Consider the following 15,588-nt stretch of genomic DNA (forward strand, 5'->3'; position numbering starts at 1 on the left):
CCCGTCCTCTGACTACTCTACTCCGGGGTGGCCCCCTTCCTGGTCAGGCCCTTAGACATAATCCCCTGTACTCACGATACTGTTTTTCTAGGTTCTGCAGTGTCTCAACCCCTCTAGTCAGCTCTCCTGGACCTCTGGGTACAATTCCTTCCTTCTGGCTCACCAGGCCGACTGCCTGTGACCATACACCAACTTCTGCGGAAGAGGAGTCAGTGTCACCCTCCTTCCAGGACTCAGCTCACCAGCCAAAGCCCCCAAGCACATGTGCAGCTGGCTTTTATACCACACCCCAGAATGCACAGAGACGGCCAGTCTGTGCCAATCACTGAGGCTGTATCAAAGCCTGTGTACCCATTGGTCAGGTTTCCTCCACTGTCCAACATGCCTCCCTATTTATCCAGTGGGGACAATCCCCAGACCAGATGAATCACACACACTGAGCACCATGAGCAGACCTAACTCATAGATCCTGCTCTCTGTTAAGCAAAGAGCCATATACTGTAGATTTTGCCTGCTATTCCTCTGATAGGCAGACAGAGCCAAAACTATACTCTCTCTCTAGCACCTACCTAGGAGGGTGCTACATTTAGATGCTCTCTTAACAAACCTTCACTTTTTGGATTCAGTTTCCTTGGTGAGAACTAAACCTAAATCTCTCTGAAAATGAAAGGCATTTGGCAGTTGTGAACTGCTAGACCACACCATGTTGTCTTTAACCACTTGCCGACCGCCACACGACTATTTACTGCGGCAGTCAGCCCCTACTGGGAAAAGCGACGTAGGAGTACGTCGCTCGCCCACGAGCCTCTAGGGGGCGAGTGAGCACTGCCAGAGGCACGCTCCCGCTCGTTCCCTGACATCCCCGCGCGAGTGACCGGCGGCTCCGATGTCCGCCGGTCACTCGCGATCTCCCCGTGGAGAGGGAGAAAGGCAGGCAGCTAATGTAAACAAAGCCGTCTGTCATTCTCCCTGATGTAACTGCAGAGACTGTACGATCCTGCTATGTAGGATCTTATGTCTCTGTGGTTACATCACAAGCCACGCCCCCCACAGTTAGAATCACGGCCCTAGGGATACATTTAACCCACTGTTTACCAATAAAGTTAACCCCTTCCCTGCCAGTGTCATTTTTACAGTAACAGTGCATATGTATAGCACTGATTACTGTAGTAATGTCTCTGGTACACCCAAAAGTGTCAAAAATGTCAGTCAAGGGTCCGATCTGTCCGCCGCAATGTCGCAGTCCCGCAAAAAAAAAAAACGCAGATCGACGCCATTACTCGTTAAAAAAAAACAATAAAAATTACATAAATCTTTCCCGTAGTTAGTAAACGCAATAACTTTTGCGCAAACCAATTAAAATACGCTAATAGCGATTTTTTTCACCAAAAATATGTAGCAGAAAACAAATTGGCCTAACATGTTAAAAAATTTTGATTTTTACATTTTTTGGGGGGAATTTCATATAAAAAAAATGTGAAAAATATTGTTATTTTTTCAAAATTGTCGCTATTTTTTTGTTTATAGCGCAAAAAGTAAAAATCGCACAGGTGATCAAATGCCACCAAAAGAAAGCCCTGTTTGTGGGGAAAAAAAGGACGTCAATTTCATTTGGGTACAGCGTCGCACGACCGCGTAATTGTCTGTTAAATTCACGCAATGCCGAATCGCAAAATAGGCCCTGGTCTTTGAGCAGCCAAATCCTCCGGGGCTTAAGTGGTTAATGTATAGTATTAGTGGGGAGATATATTGCAGGAGTTGTAGGAAGGGTGAGTAGTATTTCAATTCCACAATTTCCCGTCAAGCCAACTGGTGATGGGTCCTGGCTGGTAATATACACATGAAGGGTTTATTTTTGCTCTTATTAAATGCAGGAAGACATATAATCACAAGACAGTCATATACATATATTATAAAGACCAAAATTATTGTCACTCTACCTAAAATGTTCATGGTTTTCGAAGAAAGCTCTCTCGTTCCTTATGGCATCTTCTAGGCAAAGGTTATTCAGGATCTCTTTCTGTCCTCGACACTTGACAATCATATAGCCTTTCCGGAGTGTGTAGACCAGGTTTTTTACTACGCTAACAACATTTTCTTCTGCTCCTTTGTCAACCAGGTCAGGCTTGGTCAAGATCCCTGGGAGAGAAGTTATGGGAAATGTTCAACATTATCAAAGCCATAAAGCCTTCCTTCCCTGTCTAAAGGTACCCAATAGCGGCCAGCAGTTAGTTCATGTCTAGGTATGGCATAGGAAAAATACTTATTGGAATGGCTTCTGCTAAAGTGGTTGTAAACCTCAGATGTGAAATATGAACAAAGCATATCCTTCTATAGTGTGTACTTGTCTCAAGTCGGAGCACTAAGTGTCATTTCTGTCTGCTGCTTCCTTCCTCTGCTATCAGCATGAATCACTTGTGAAAAGTTTTTAGACACCAAGAGAAAAATGGTGACAAGGGAGGGAGCTCTAGGGGCAGTCTAATAAAAAAACCTGCAAGTCAATGCTGCTTTTATCCACTAGGGGCAATCTACTAAAATTGCAAATCATTGGCAGCTCAAGTACTGCTACTAACCCCTAGGGGCAGTCTACAAATACTGCAGGTCATGTGCTGCTTCCAAGAACTAGGGGGCAGTCTTCTAAAACTGCAGGTCATACACAGGTCAAATGCTGCATCTAACCCCAAGGGGCAATTAACAAAAACTCAGACAGGTCAAGAGACGCATGTAACCTCCATCGGCAGTCTGCATTTATCTTCTTTAATCTCCATATCAGTTGGTATTTCATCAAAGTAAATTGATTTTCAGCAACAGTTATTATTTACCTTGAAACAAACAAAGATTCCCGCGAGCAACCTTCCTATATCAGATATTAAATGCCGCAAACACCTCACTTCCCATACAAGTGTTAAGAGCAAATAAATACTATAATAGTGCTGCGCAAATAATAATCTGTGAATAAATATATAAAAATGAAATAAAATTTAAATATATGAAAATGGAAAAAAGTGTATATAAATAATATTCACAGATTATTATTTGCGCAGCACTATTATATTATTTATTAGTTATTATTTACCTAATGTCCTTTGTCCGTTGGGGTCCACAATTCTGGCCATTTCCAGAGCCTCTGTTGTTGCAATATCCACATTACTGGGAACCACAACCAAATTGATGGTCTCCTGCTTCTTAATGTACTTGTTGATCATCAGTTTAATCTATAAAACACAACATTTTCCAGTTAGCAGTTTGCTGTAATGAAAATGGGACCAAATGTAAATGGGTTATGCAGGTGAAATTAACTTGCTTTCGGACCGCCCGCCGCAGAATTGTTGCTCTTTTTTTGTTTATAGCGCAAAAAATAAAAACTGCAGAGGTGATCAAATACCACCAAAAGAAAGCTCTGTTTGTGGGAGAAAAAGGACATCAATTTTATTTGGACCGCGCAGTTTCCTGTTAAAATAACGCAGTGCCAAATCGCAAAAAATGGCTTGGTCATTAAGGGGGAAAATCCTTCCGGTCCAGAAGTGGTTAAAAGAAATGTGAGGATATTGCTAAAAGTATAGATAAACCTGTTCTGGTAGATCTACAAGAACCAGCAATTCTAACTTTCTTCTGAAAGTGCTGCTTATTTGGCTGTTTTTAGTACATTACAGCCTCCATGCCATCTGAGTCACTAGGCCAAAATAAGTATGACAAATGGGTTGTCTTCAGCTGTTGAATAGGCAATACAATTGCATCTATGTTTATTACTTATGTTGTTCTTATGTTGTAAACCTCAGTCATGGAATCTGAGCAAAGCACACATACAGTATCTCACAAAAGTGAGTACACCCCTCACATTTTTGTAAATATTTTATTCTATCTTTTCATGTGACAACACTGAAGAAATGACACTTTGCTGCAATGTAAAGTAGTGAGTGTACAGCTTGTATAACAGTGTAAATTTGCTGTCCCCTCAAAATAACTCAACAGACAACCATTAATGGCTAAACCGCTGGCAACAAAAGTAAGTACACCCCTAAATGAAAATGTCCAAATTGGGCCCAAAGTGTCAATATTTTGTGTGGCCACCATTATTTTCCAGCACTGCCTTAACCCTCTTGGGCATGGAGTTCACCAGAGCTTCACAGGTTGCCACTGGAGTCCTCTTCTACTCCTGCATGATGACATCACGGAGCTGGTGGATGTTAGAGACCTTGCGCTCCTCCACCTTCTGTTTGAGAATGCCCCACAGATGCTCAATAGGGTTTAGGTCTGGAGACATGCTTGGCCAGTCCATCACCTTTACCCTCAGCTTCTTTAGCAAGGCAGTGGTTGTTTTGGAGGTGTTTAGGGTCGTTATCATGTTGGTATACTGCTCTGCGGCCCAGTCTCGGAAGGGAGGAGATCATGTTCTTCTTCAGTATGTCACAGTACATGTTGGCATTCATGGTTCCCTCAATGAACTGTAGCTCCCCAGTGCCGGCAGCACTCATACAGCCCCAAACCATGACACTCCCACCACCATGCTTGACTGCAGGCAAGACACACTTGTCTTTGTACTCCTCTACTGGTTGCCACCACACATGCTTGTCACCATCTGATTCAAATACGTTGACATGGTTCCAGTAATCCATGTCCTTAGTCTACTTGTCTTTAGCAAACCATTTGCTGGCTTTCTTGTGCATCATCTTTTAGAAGAGGCTTCCTTCTGGGATGACAGCCATGCAGACCAATTTGATGCAGTGTGCGGCATATGGTCTGAGCACTGACAGACTGATCCCCCACCCCTTCAACCTCTGCAGCAATGCTGGCAGCACTCATACTTCTATTTCCTATACACAACCTCTGGATATGATGCTGAGCACGTGCACTTGGGGGTCTATAGTTGTTGGCTGCAGGGGATCTATTTTATTGCTTTTCTTGTTATCAGTGTCAAATTCCATAGGAATTCCCTGGTTCTGTATTCCTTAAAATGGGTGGAACTAGGAGGTGGGTAGGGGGTGGAACCAAGGGGCGGTGCTTGAAGGTGGGTAGGAGGCTGAGACAAGGGGCGATTCAAAAGGGGGAAATATCTATACCTATTCCTCCAGGAAAAAAAGCCCTGCTTATCTCTCTCCAAAGCTCTAAATGCCCTGTCTTTCTGGTGCTTCATTCCTCTGTTTTGTCAGGATGAGTTACTTCTGAGAAGTTTTCCCGACACATGAGATAAATTTGTGTTGGGAGGGTGGGGGAGAGCTCAGAACAGAGCTTGTCTATTCAGAACACAGTTCTTCTGCTGTGTGTGTGGAGGGGTTGTGTTCCTTTCCTCCAATCAGCTCTCACACACTGTAACTGCAGCCTCTCTGCCCCCTCCTCTGTGCTCCTGACAGATGAAGAAGGATATTTAACACGATATGTCCTTTTGTAGGGTTGTAGAGCGGAGAAGACTGCAGATTAACAAATAAATCCTATATAGGAGGATTTCTCTCATCTCTATGTAGCACTACCCCCCTGAGGTTTGCTGATTGATGGGTGTTTCTCAGCTCTCATATGACCCTGTGAACCGTCCAGCCCACCTGACACTCTAGGTTCTGACATTGTGTATATACCTTTAAGAACACACTGGCACCATATAAATGAGTTTTGATCTCTTATTTAGTGAATAAACTGATACAATTTTGTCAGTCAGCCGAATCCCATTTAAACCAGCGGGGTTCAGCAAGACTGACACAAAATAACCAGAACAATGAATTACAAAAAGGACAATGTTAGAACAACTCTCTATGATGATGATAATGCAATATTCATATTAAAGGAGAACTCCAAACTATTATTGTACTGTTAATTTCCTAACTAGCAATACTGCACTTAAATAGAACGTGTCCCGTTTAAGAAGTAGTAGATATCAACACCCCTCCCTTAGCAAGGCCTTGCTATATCTTCACCGGCAGTTGGAGCTCTTAAACACTGTCCAAGGTGATTATAAAATAGTAGGAGAATCAGATGTTAATTTGTAATCCCATGGGAAGTGATGTATATTGGGATTTCTGCAGTCACTGTGTAGATGAAAAGGTTATACTTGCGATCAGAACCCGACACAGACACCATCTCTCCTGGATGTCCGTCTTTGAGGGTCCTATAAGATAGGCGATGTGCTCTCCCACGCTCCGGCGTCTGGGAACCAGCGGTGCTCTGCCTCCTCAGGCTGTCCGGCTGGCCTTCACTCGCTTCCTCTTCAGACAGCGTCCACAGTACAGCGATCAGCATCCGCTCCACTGAGGATGAGTTCCGCAAACAGGTCAGGCCTTGTGCATTAGGCCGCAGCTGCAGCCTAGTCCTTCACACACAACAGGCTGATGTGGACTCACTGAGTCCCGAAAACAAGAGAGCCTCGCACTGTGGAGCAGATAGATTTATAATCTCTCTCAAGGTCCTTTGCTTCCCCGTTGCTCCCTGGGAGAACAGTTCCTTCAGCAATCCAGATAACAGTCTGCTATCAATTCAGAACTATATCTCCCACAATCCAGTTCTTTTACTTCCAGTGAGAGGCCGATCTACTCTGAAAGCAGACTTAAAGGGGCCCACAGACAACTCCAGCAATAACGATCAGTATATATATATATATATATATATCCTAGTAGTCCAATATAGATATATATATGTATATATATATATATATATATATCCTAGTAGACCGATCCTGGCTACATCTGTGTATCATCTGAGACTGTTCACTTCACTGGGTATATGTAAGGGTTTACATTACAGCCATTTAATTGTTTATAAATACGCTGCCACCCCCTGGTCATTGTTTTATTTACACTCAATTTTTTTTAATCCTTCCCATTTTGTGTGATGTAACTTCCTTCCTTCCTCACTGTGAGTTCCTGCAATATACCTGCAAGACACCCATGGCGGCTCGCAAAGCAATATTCAATTTCTGGAATATTCCAACACTGCAAATGGCAACATTCACTGTATTATATTGCTTTCCTCAACTCTTCTAAATGGAGCTTGCAGTTTGATATTCATTGATGTCACTGCCAACCCTTTAGAATGGGTCATGTGTAGTGGTGGTCCTGCCTGCCAAACATGACATGTGGTATAGATTTTGCATTTATGTGACCCCTCCAGCCACCACGTTAGGGTAAGGTGGGAGGTAAGAAAAAACAAGTGTCAACTGCCTGTTTTTTATGGCACCCGGCCGTTTTAATGAGGCTTTAGCACTCGATCAGTAGCTGCAGTTTGCTTGCAGGTGCCTTTACCATGCAATTGAGATCATTTCATAGCTCCCAACTGTTCCTGGTTTCGAGAGACTACCCCTGATTTGGAACAAAGTCCCTCTGTCCCTCTTTCTTCCTCATTTGTCCCCTGAATTTGGACTGGTCTATATCGTTTTATATAAAATGCACTTTTTTATCTTTCAAAAAGTGTTTCCCAGTGCTAAGCATTTCATCCAATTTCTAAATTGCTGCATTTGTAAATTCCAAAAGCCAGTATAGAGGAATAGTAGTGGTAAAACAAAGACCTGTGGGTGGAACTCATTTTTTTTGTATAATTCGCCTTTAACCACTTACCGCGAATCGTAGCCCTACGTTGGCTGCAATAAGTGGTTGTACCGGGGTGATGCCTGCAGCTAGAGGCATCATCCCAGTACTATTTTTTAGAGCCGGCAGTTGGGTTTCAGGTGGTAAGAGCCGCTCGATCATTACCCTAGCAAGCGGGAGGGGACGCCCCCCCCCTCCCACCGCCTTCCGCGGCTCTGCCCGGGTCTCCCGTCCCATCGGGAGACCCGAGCAACCAGCCGGCGTGTACGCCGGCTAGTTGGAGTCCCAATCAAAGCTGGATGTGGCTTCGATCGGTTCTCCGATGACGTAACCTGGAGGCGGCTTCCAGGACGTCATGTCCAGGTTACTCGGCTGCTAAGGACACCGAATTTAAAAATGCAGTTTTCGGCATTTTAAATACATTAAAGTGCAGTGGAGGGGTTTGGGGTCTTTTAGACCCCCGATCCCTCCATAAAGAGTACCTGTCAATGCAGATTGGTGTCACAAGGGATGTTTACATTTCTTGGGACAGCAATAAAAGTGATTCGATTTTTTTGTTTGTTTTTTTTTAAATCTGTGTTAAAATTAAAAAAATAAATAGGGAAAAAATAAAATCTATTTTAACCGCCCCCGTCACCGTGAGCTTGCGTACAAAAACAAAACATACGGAAGTCGCGCCCGCAAATTAAATCGCTGTTCAAACCACACGTGAAGTATCGCCATGATCGCCAGAGCGAGAGCAATAATTAAAAAAAAAAAGAGCTACTCATAACTCTAAACTGGTAACCGTTAAATTTTTTTAAAGTGTCGCCTATGGAGATTTTTATTGACCGTAGTTTGTCGCCATTCCGCGGGTGTGCGCATTTTTAAACCATAACATGTTGGGTATCTGTTTATTCAGCATGACATAATCTTTCACAGTATACAAAGAAAATTGGCTAACTTCACTGATTAGTTTTTTTTAAAATGCAGTGAAATGTAATTAAAAAAAAAAAAATGGCGTTTGAAAGACCACTGTGCAAATATCACGTGACAAAAAATATTGCAATGACTGCCATTTTATTCTCCAGAGTCTTTGCTAAAACAAATATATAATGTTTGGGGGTTCTAAGTAATTTTCTTGCAAAAAATACTGATTTTAACTTGTAAGCAACATGTGTCAGAAATGGGCTCGGCCCTACGTTCACATGTGGGCGTAGTGGATCGCGGGCAGAATCACCGCGATTCTGCCCGGGATCCAGAAATCATTGCAAGTCGCGGGACGCCTGTGCGATGCCCGTGATTTGCAATGGCACCCCAAACACTGTGCGATTTTGCCGCGATTTCCTGCCGAATCACGGTAACATCGCGCAAACAGAATCGCGGGATGCATGACGCACAAAAGAAGCTCTTGTACCTTTTTTGGGTGTCATGCGTCCCGCGATTCTGTTTGCGCGATATTACCGCGATTCGGCAGGCGGAAATTGCGGCAACATCGCACAGCGTTTGGGGTGCCATTGCAAATCCGGGCATTGCACAGGCGTCCTGCGACTTGCAATGATTTCCGGATCGTTGGCAGAATCGCTGTGATTCTGCCCGCGATCCACTATGCCCACATGTGAACGTCGCCTAAGTGGTTAAGGGGGCATGGCAGAGGGTGTATCCTATGACTACATACTTTTGCTTATAGGTGTCCTTCGTTCCCATCTCAAAAAGTCGGTATGGATCAGTTTGAGATGTTTGGAGTTCCATCTAAGGGCAATCACAATTGTATTTGGCTTGCAGCTGACTTCCTTCTGACCTGAAGTTGACCTGCTTCTAAACTGCACCCATCTGCCTATCCTATGTGAGGTCATATGATACAGTATATGTAACAAGCAAACCTTCAGTCCAATATCTGCAGGTTGATCGGCTAGGGCAACGCGTGTAATCCCCGGGAGATCGATCAAAGTCAGGTCTGGAACATTCGGAGATAGAACTTCCAGGGTTATAAGTTCATCACTGACCCCGTTCTTTGCACCAGCCATGCAGTCTTGAGCTAGGAGAGAAAAAAGAAGGAATGGGCAAACAACAAAGACAAAGACTTTACTATAGGAGATTGCTGTATTGAGCAGAGCCAACAACTCAAAGCTTTGACCATTGACTCGCCCACAAAAAAGCTCACTTTTCTTTATGCTACAAACAATCTGTATCATCATCAGCAGTTACCATCCTTGAATATCTGCAGATTCACACCACCCACTAATTTTGGGTAAACATTTAAACTACTTTATAATTATTTGCCTCAGCATTGCATAATTTTGTAATAGTATAATCATTTTTGACAAAGTAAATCTGGTGTAGTTGCTTTTAGGATTGACAGTTTTCATGGCAATTCTTTTCTCATGCTACAATTTACAGGTTCAGGTGATTTTAAAGAGGACCTTCACTCTTCCGAGTGACTTTATTTCCATTCTCCCCTTATCAATATAAACTGCATTTTGTTTTACTTTATTTACTATCTGAACCCCCACCACCACCGTTTTCGCCTAGGCAAGAATGACGTGTCCCTTGTCCCACAGCCTCCTGGGATATCTCCATCACTTATCCCTGGAGGCTGCAGCAATGGCAATGAGTGGTTGCGTCTAGGTCTGTGGGATAACATGTTCCATCATTGGGCGCTGTGGTTCCTCCTCCCAGCCAGATGGCGTCAGATAGTAGGGGTCCAGTTCCTGATATGATGATCAATTGGCAACTATAATGATTGCATTCTAAGCATTGTATCTGGCAGGGTCACCATTAGATAAAGCGCTGTCCCATAACTAGTGCAGGCCTGCTGCTAATTTTTCTAAAAGCAAAATTAAAGTATTCTGCAAAATAAATTACTAGTAGATATACTTTATAATAGAAGAGAGGTTGTGTAACCACTCTTTTCTGGGGGTGTCACCTACTTTAGTGTGCATATACACTATATTGCTGAAAGTATTGGGACACCTGCGGCCTGCCTTTACACGCACATTAACTTTAATGGCATCCCAGTCTTACTTCGTAGAGTTCAATATTGAGTTGGCCCACCCTTTGCAGCTATAACAGCTATAACAACAAGAAGTCCTGAACACCTTTGGGACGAATTAGAGCGGAGACTGCGAGCCAGTCCTTCTCATCCAACATCAGTGCCTGACCTTACAAATGCGTTTCTTGAAGAATTGTCAAACATTCCCATAGATACACTACTAAACCTTGTGGACAGCCTTCCTAGAAGAGTTGAAGCTTTTATAGCCAACTCAATATTGAATCCTTTGGACTAAGACTGGGATGCCATTAAAGTTCATATGTGTGTAAAGGCAGGCGCCCCAATACTTTTGGCAATATAGTGTGTATGGCAGTGGTTGTGCTGGTAGGTTTAGCTCTGAAGAAGGGGGTGTGCCCCCTGAAACACATCTGCTTGCCAGCACAGGATTACAGTGTGTTTTACCACACCATTCCCGAACTGGATTGATATTTTTGTATCATGCAACGCCTGTATACATTTATGCTTGTGAGTATCGATTTGGCTGTATGTTTTGTTTTATACAGTAAACCTTTGCTAATGCAGTAGGCGTGTGCAACCTCCTGTGTGCTCTCTTACATATGACTGGGCGCTTGGGTCTGTCACAGTGATACCCTGACCCACGGCCCCCCACCTCGGTGGGGAAGAGGATCTGCCTCTGGAACGTCAGCTGCAGTTCCACTGGACAAGAAGATGCCCCCCCCCCCGGACACGGTGTGTGGCCCGGTGCTCCCTGGGGTGGCTGGTCCCTGCGGGATTCTCCTTCGGCCCTGCAGGCCTGGGCTCCTGTACCTTATCCCCCTCCCTATGTGGCTGGCCTGGCATTTGTGCTCTGGATAGGAGGGCTTTCTCTGGGGTAGCAGTGCTTTCATGGGTATTCTTACCTGTATTCCAAGACAGGCAGGCGGCCCCTGTTTTTTTTTTACAGAGAGGGCCCATCAGTGTTTGGTGACTCAATTGCATGAGGGCCCCCCCCCCCCTCCCTTGGTGAGGACATGCAATGCTGGTCTCTACTCTGAATGTCTCTGCTGACCTAAAATATTCTACCTTGCCTACTAGCATTTTGTTTTGGATTATTAGTGCAATGAGTTGTACATGCTCAGCTTACCATACAATTTCGGTATGCCTTTGGTGCTAGGATAAATTAACTCCCATGCACATGCACAAGATGGTCGAAAATATTGAAACTGGAAGACCTGGATAGCAGCAAAAGGAGATTGCTGATACCACATTGCTGGAGGAGGGAGCTTTCGGAGGTAAATGTGTACAAGTATGCTGTGTACAATATGGCAAGACCCCACTCACCGTGATACAGACTTTAGTTCCTCATTAAAAAAGCAGTCTCATCGCAAACTTAACTCGATTCATATTTAAATACTTATCTTTGCTTCTTAAAATAAATGTTGAATGATTCTCCAGTATTTCATGTCTTTATTGCTGCTAGTATTGCTTGTCAGCTCCACCCCTGTAGGAAGCCCGATTTGCGGACTCTCCTTTGATGGAGCTCAAGCAGACATCTCCTGCTACCGCCCCTTTGCTGTGAGCACATCTGGGAGAAAGTCCTGGGTATGTTTTTACAGTCTTGCTGACACCCACCCTGCATAAGTAGTGATGTCACTTGTCCTTGGGTTAGTACTAGTGATCGACCGATATCGTTTTTTTATTGCAGATACCGATACCGATATTTTGGTCATCACATATCGGTATTGGCCGATATTTTCGTACATTAAAAAAATATATATATTTTTATTTATTTTTCTTAACAGGTACTCTTGTGGAGGGATCTGGGGGTCTTAAAGACCCCAAACCCCTCCTCTGCACTTAAAAGCATTCAAAATGCCAAGTTTGGCTGTTTTGAATGCTGTAATTTTTTTTACTTTGGCGCTGAGTACCATGATCATCACTTCCGGGTTTTTACATGGAGACCCGATTAGATCCGAATGCGGCTTTGATTGGGTCTTCTCTTCGGCGGCCCTGCAGGCTAGGCGAGCCGCGGAAGGTGGCGGGAAGGGGGTACGTCCCCTCCCGCTCCTTGTAATGACAACCGAGCGGCTTCTCCGCTGTATCGGTTGTCATTACAAGACAGCCGACCGTCGGCTATAGACGCTGGTACCGGGGTGATGCCTCTAGCTGCAGGCATCACTCCAATACATGCACTTTTCCGAAATATTGGCAATATCAGTAACCTCAGGGGCCGATTCCGATATATCGGGGAAAGTGCATATCGGCCCCCGATATATCGGCTTTGTAGATCCCTAGTTAGTACCTGGTGCCTGAGACAAGCGCTGTCAGTAACATCTACTTAGGTATTCATCCCCTACTAAACAGCGTGGTCAAACAGTGGTGGAGGAAGGGGGATGCTGTCGACCATGCTAGCTTAACGTTCACAACCCTGGTGAATACAGGACAAAGAACTGCATGCACTATATTCCCTTTCATTCCCTGGGGAACTGGAGAAAAAGAAGCTGTGCATAGTGAGACTTTACATATGTTTATTACCTCAGCATGGGACTTTTGAATTTACACATGTTAAAGCTTATGTGAGGTTGTAGTGACTGGGTCTAGATCTCACAGGAGGTGTTTAAAGGATAAATTAATGCAAACTCTCTGTTGTGCCCCGGCCAGCTCTCTGGAATGACAGGGCTGCTTTACCTTTTCTGACCTCACGCTCCACTTCGCCTGGGTTTTTAAGATTTATTTTTTCGTTACGGTACTTTATTTCACCAGTCCACTTTGAGCCCTTTGAAGATTTTTTTAATCTGAGTTCCAGGGGACAACGAGTGACAATACCTTCATGAAGCAAAAAAAGAAAAAAGAATAAAATCACCACATAGAATGATTAATTACATTTTTAGATTTATTAAAGGGATAATTTTACTCAAAAAATATATTTTAGATAAGAATTATAAACATATATTTCTAATAATTATGATATTTTTAAAATATTTTATATTTTTTATAGTTTTTATTTTTTTTAGCAAGCAGGTTGAGCTATTGCCTCTGTTTCACAATCTTACTTATCTGTTCTTAGCTCTGTTGAAAAAAATGACCTGCTGTTTACAGTGCTTAATAGCTCAAGGTTAAATTCATACACATAGCTAAATAAGCCATTTCCCTTCCATCATCCCTCTTCCTGCTGTGTTAAAAAAAACTGTCGCAAAAAATAAAATAAATACATTCACATTTTCAGAAGAACAAGTTGCATTTATCATTTTTTTTGTTGCATTTGCACATAAGCCTGCCTAGCATTGCAGACGTGATCAGTAGATCTCATGTGCAATGCACAGGCTCCTGCTTACTGTTGCTCCAGCTCTATGTTCATACCGAGGTACAGGTGGTCGATTATGGAGCTGGAGGAAATATCATTGGACTACGAGTGTGGTAATCACCACCACACTTATGTTCCATTTATTTCTAAATGTCCATCTGCTGCAGTGGAAAACGAGACTTGTAGTTTATTCGTTTACAGATTCCTGTGAATTAATGAAGTGGCTATTTGGGCAGAGCCACGCATGGCCATAAAAAATTTTAAAGGTCACATGAACCAGCAGGGAGAAGAAACCCCCAAATTCTGTAAGGGGGCAGTTTAATTTTTTTGGGGGGAGTGGCTTGGCACCATGTTACACCCTAAATAGGGATGTAACATGGAAAAAAGGCGAACATAGCCTTTAAGTTGCCCGATGCTGCAACACTCAGCCTTACCATTTAAGAATCAACAAAGATAAACAAGGGTGGCTACGTGCAAAGGTTAGTATAAGTATAAAGAGCTGCTGCCTCCACTACGACAACTACCAAGGTAGAGTCTCAAGCAGGAAAATTTGAAATTGGGTGTGGCGCTGCTCTATGGAGTAAATTTAAAATAGATTGATACTGTGTATGTGTAAAAATAAAAAATAATGCTAGTGGGCAGGCATTAGCAACTTAGCAACCTGTTACCTGAATTTGACACTTAACCCCATCCTTCTTGCAAACTGTGGATTAACCTTCTCAGGTATAGTTCACCACACTGATATAATATAAACGACCCCTACTGAAGAAGTCGAGTGTCCTATGACCGATGACGCAACGCGTATAGGGGCGGAGAATTTCACAGCAACCAGGAAGCCGGCAGTCAGCTCCATGCGAGAGGAGATATGCGCCCATAGCCCGCACTGCTTTTAGTGCTGCATCTTGTAAGTTTTTACTATACTAATTCCCAATAAATCCTTTTAAAATGGAGAGCATTAGATCTTTTTCCCTCTCTCTTCCTTTTAATGCTAAACAGATTATATTCTGAAAGTGATGCTGTGAACCATTATTATATCTAAGCCATTTGAGCGATCCCTGGTGAAAGGGGTTTGAGGAGAGATATCTATTCTTTAACCCCTGAGAGGAACTGCTCGTTTGACCTAGCGGTAATACACAGGTGATAGTTTCAGGTGAGAGGCCAATTTTTGGGTGGTGGTGGCAGAAGCACTGGCACTTTTGAAGCACTCGTCTAGCACCTTTCTACTTGTTTTTTGCACAAGAGCAAAAGAAGCTTAATGGACTCTTGATAATCTGGTTATTGTTGTGCACATTTTGAATCTATAATGGTTCATGTGATTTATTTTGGCACACCATCACTTTAATATTTGTCTCAAGCACTTTACGTTGTTAATTTGCACCAGCATTTGCACTCTAGTACACTGAGTCACTTTGTATAATTTATTAATTTATAAGCACTTTAACCAGTGAGCATTTACTGGCATTTGATGTTGAGTTTTTAATAGCGCTGTACCTTAATATATATACAGTATATATATATATATATATATATATATATATATATATATATATATATATATAGTATGTGGGGGCGAATAATAAGTCCTAGAGCTATTGTATCAATGGCCCATGGTCATAAATAGGTTAAGTCATTTTTTCTACACTGGATATTCATTATTACTGTTTAACATACTGTAAATTCTTCCTCTAAGGGTTGTATGTGTAGACAAGGGGAATTATAACCTTGGCAGAATAGCTGTTGAGATAAGACCCTCTTATAAGCAATACATTGCTTTTTAGAATGTAGATCTGGCTGGTGAATCTGCA

General features: G+C 43.0%; 1 protein-coding gene across 1 annotated transcript in view; it reads right to left on the bottom strand.

The window, feature by feature from the left end:
• The window catches only part of LOC309546147 (interferon-induced GTP-binding protein Mx-like), a 120,817-nt gene that overhangs the window by 60,391 nt on the left and 44,838 nt on the right, over nt 1-15,588 (bottom strand). Inside the window, exons 4-7 of the mRNA XM_082245686.1 lie at nt 13,168-13,305; nt 9,371-9,525; nt 3,077-3,215; nt 1,941-2,139 (exon numbers count right to left, since the gene is read on the bottom strand). Coding sequence (XP_082101812.1) covers nt 1,941-2,139; nt 3,077-3,215; nt 9,371-9,525; nt 13,168-13,305 — 631 coding nt within the window. The remainder of the gene's footprint in view (nt 1-1,940; nt 2,140-3,076; nt 3,216-9,370; nt 9,526-13,167; nt 13,306-15,588) is intronic.

The sequence above is a fragment of the Pelophylax lessonae genome, assembly GCF_965119305.1.
Source record: "Pelophylax lessonae genome assembly, chromosome: 2".
NCBI classification, from domain to species: Eukaryota; Metazoa; Chordata; class Amphibia; order Anura; family Ranidae; genus Pelophylax; species Pelophylax lessonae.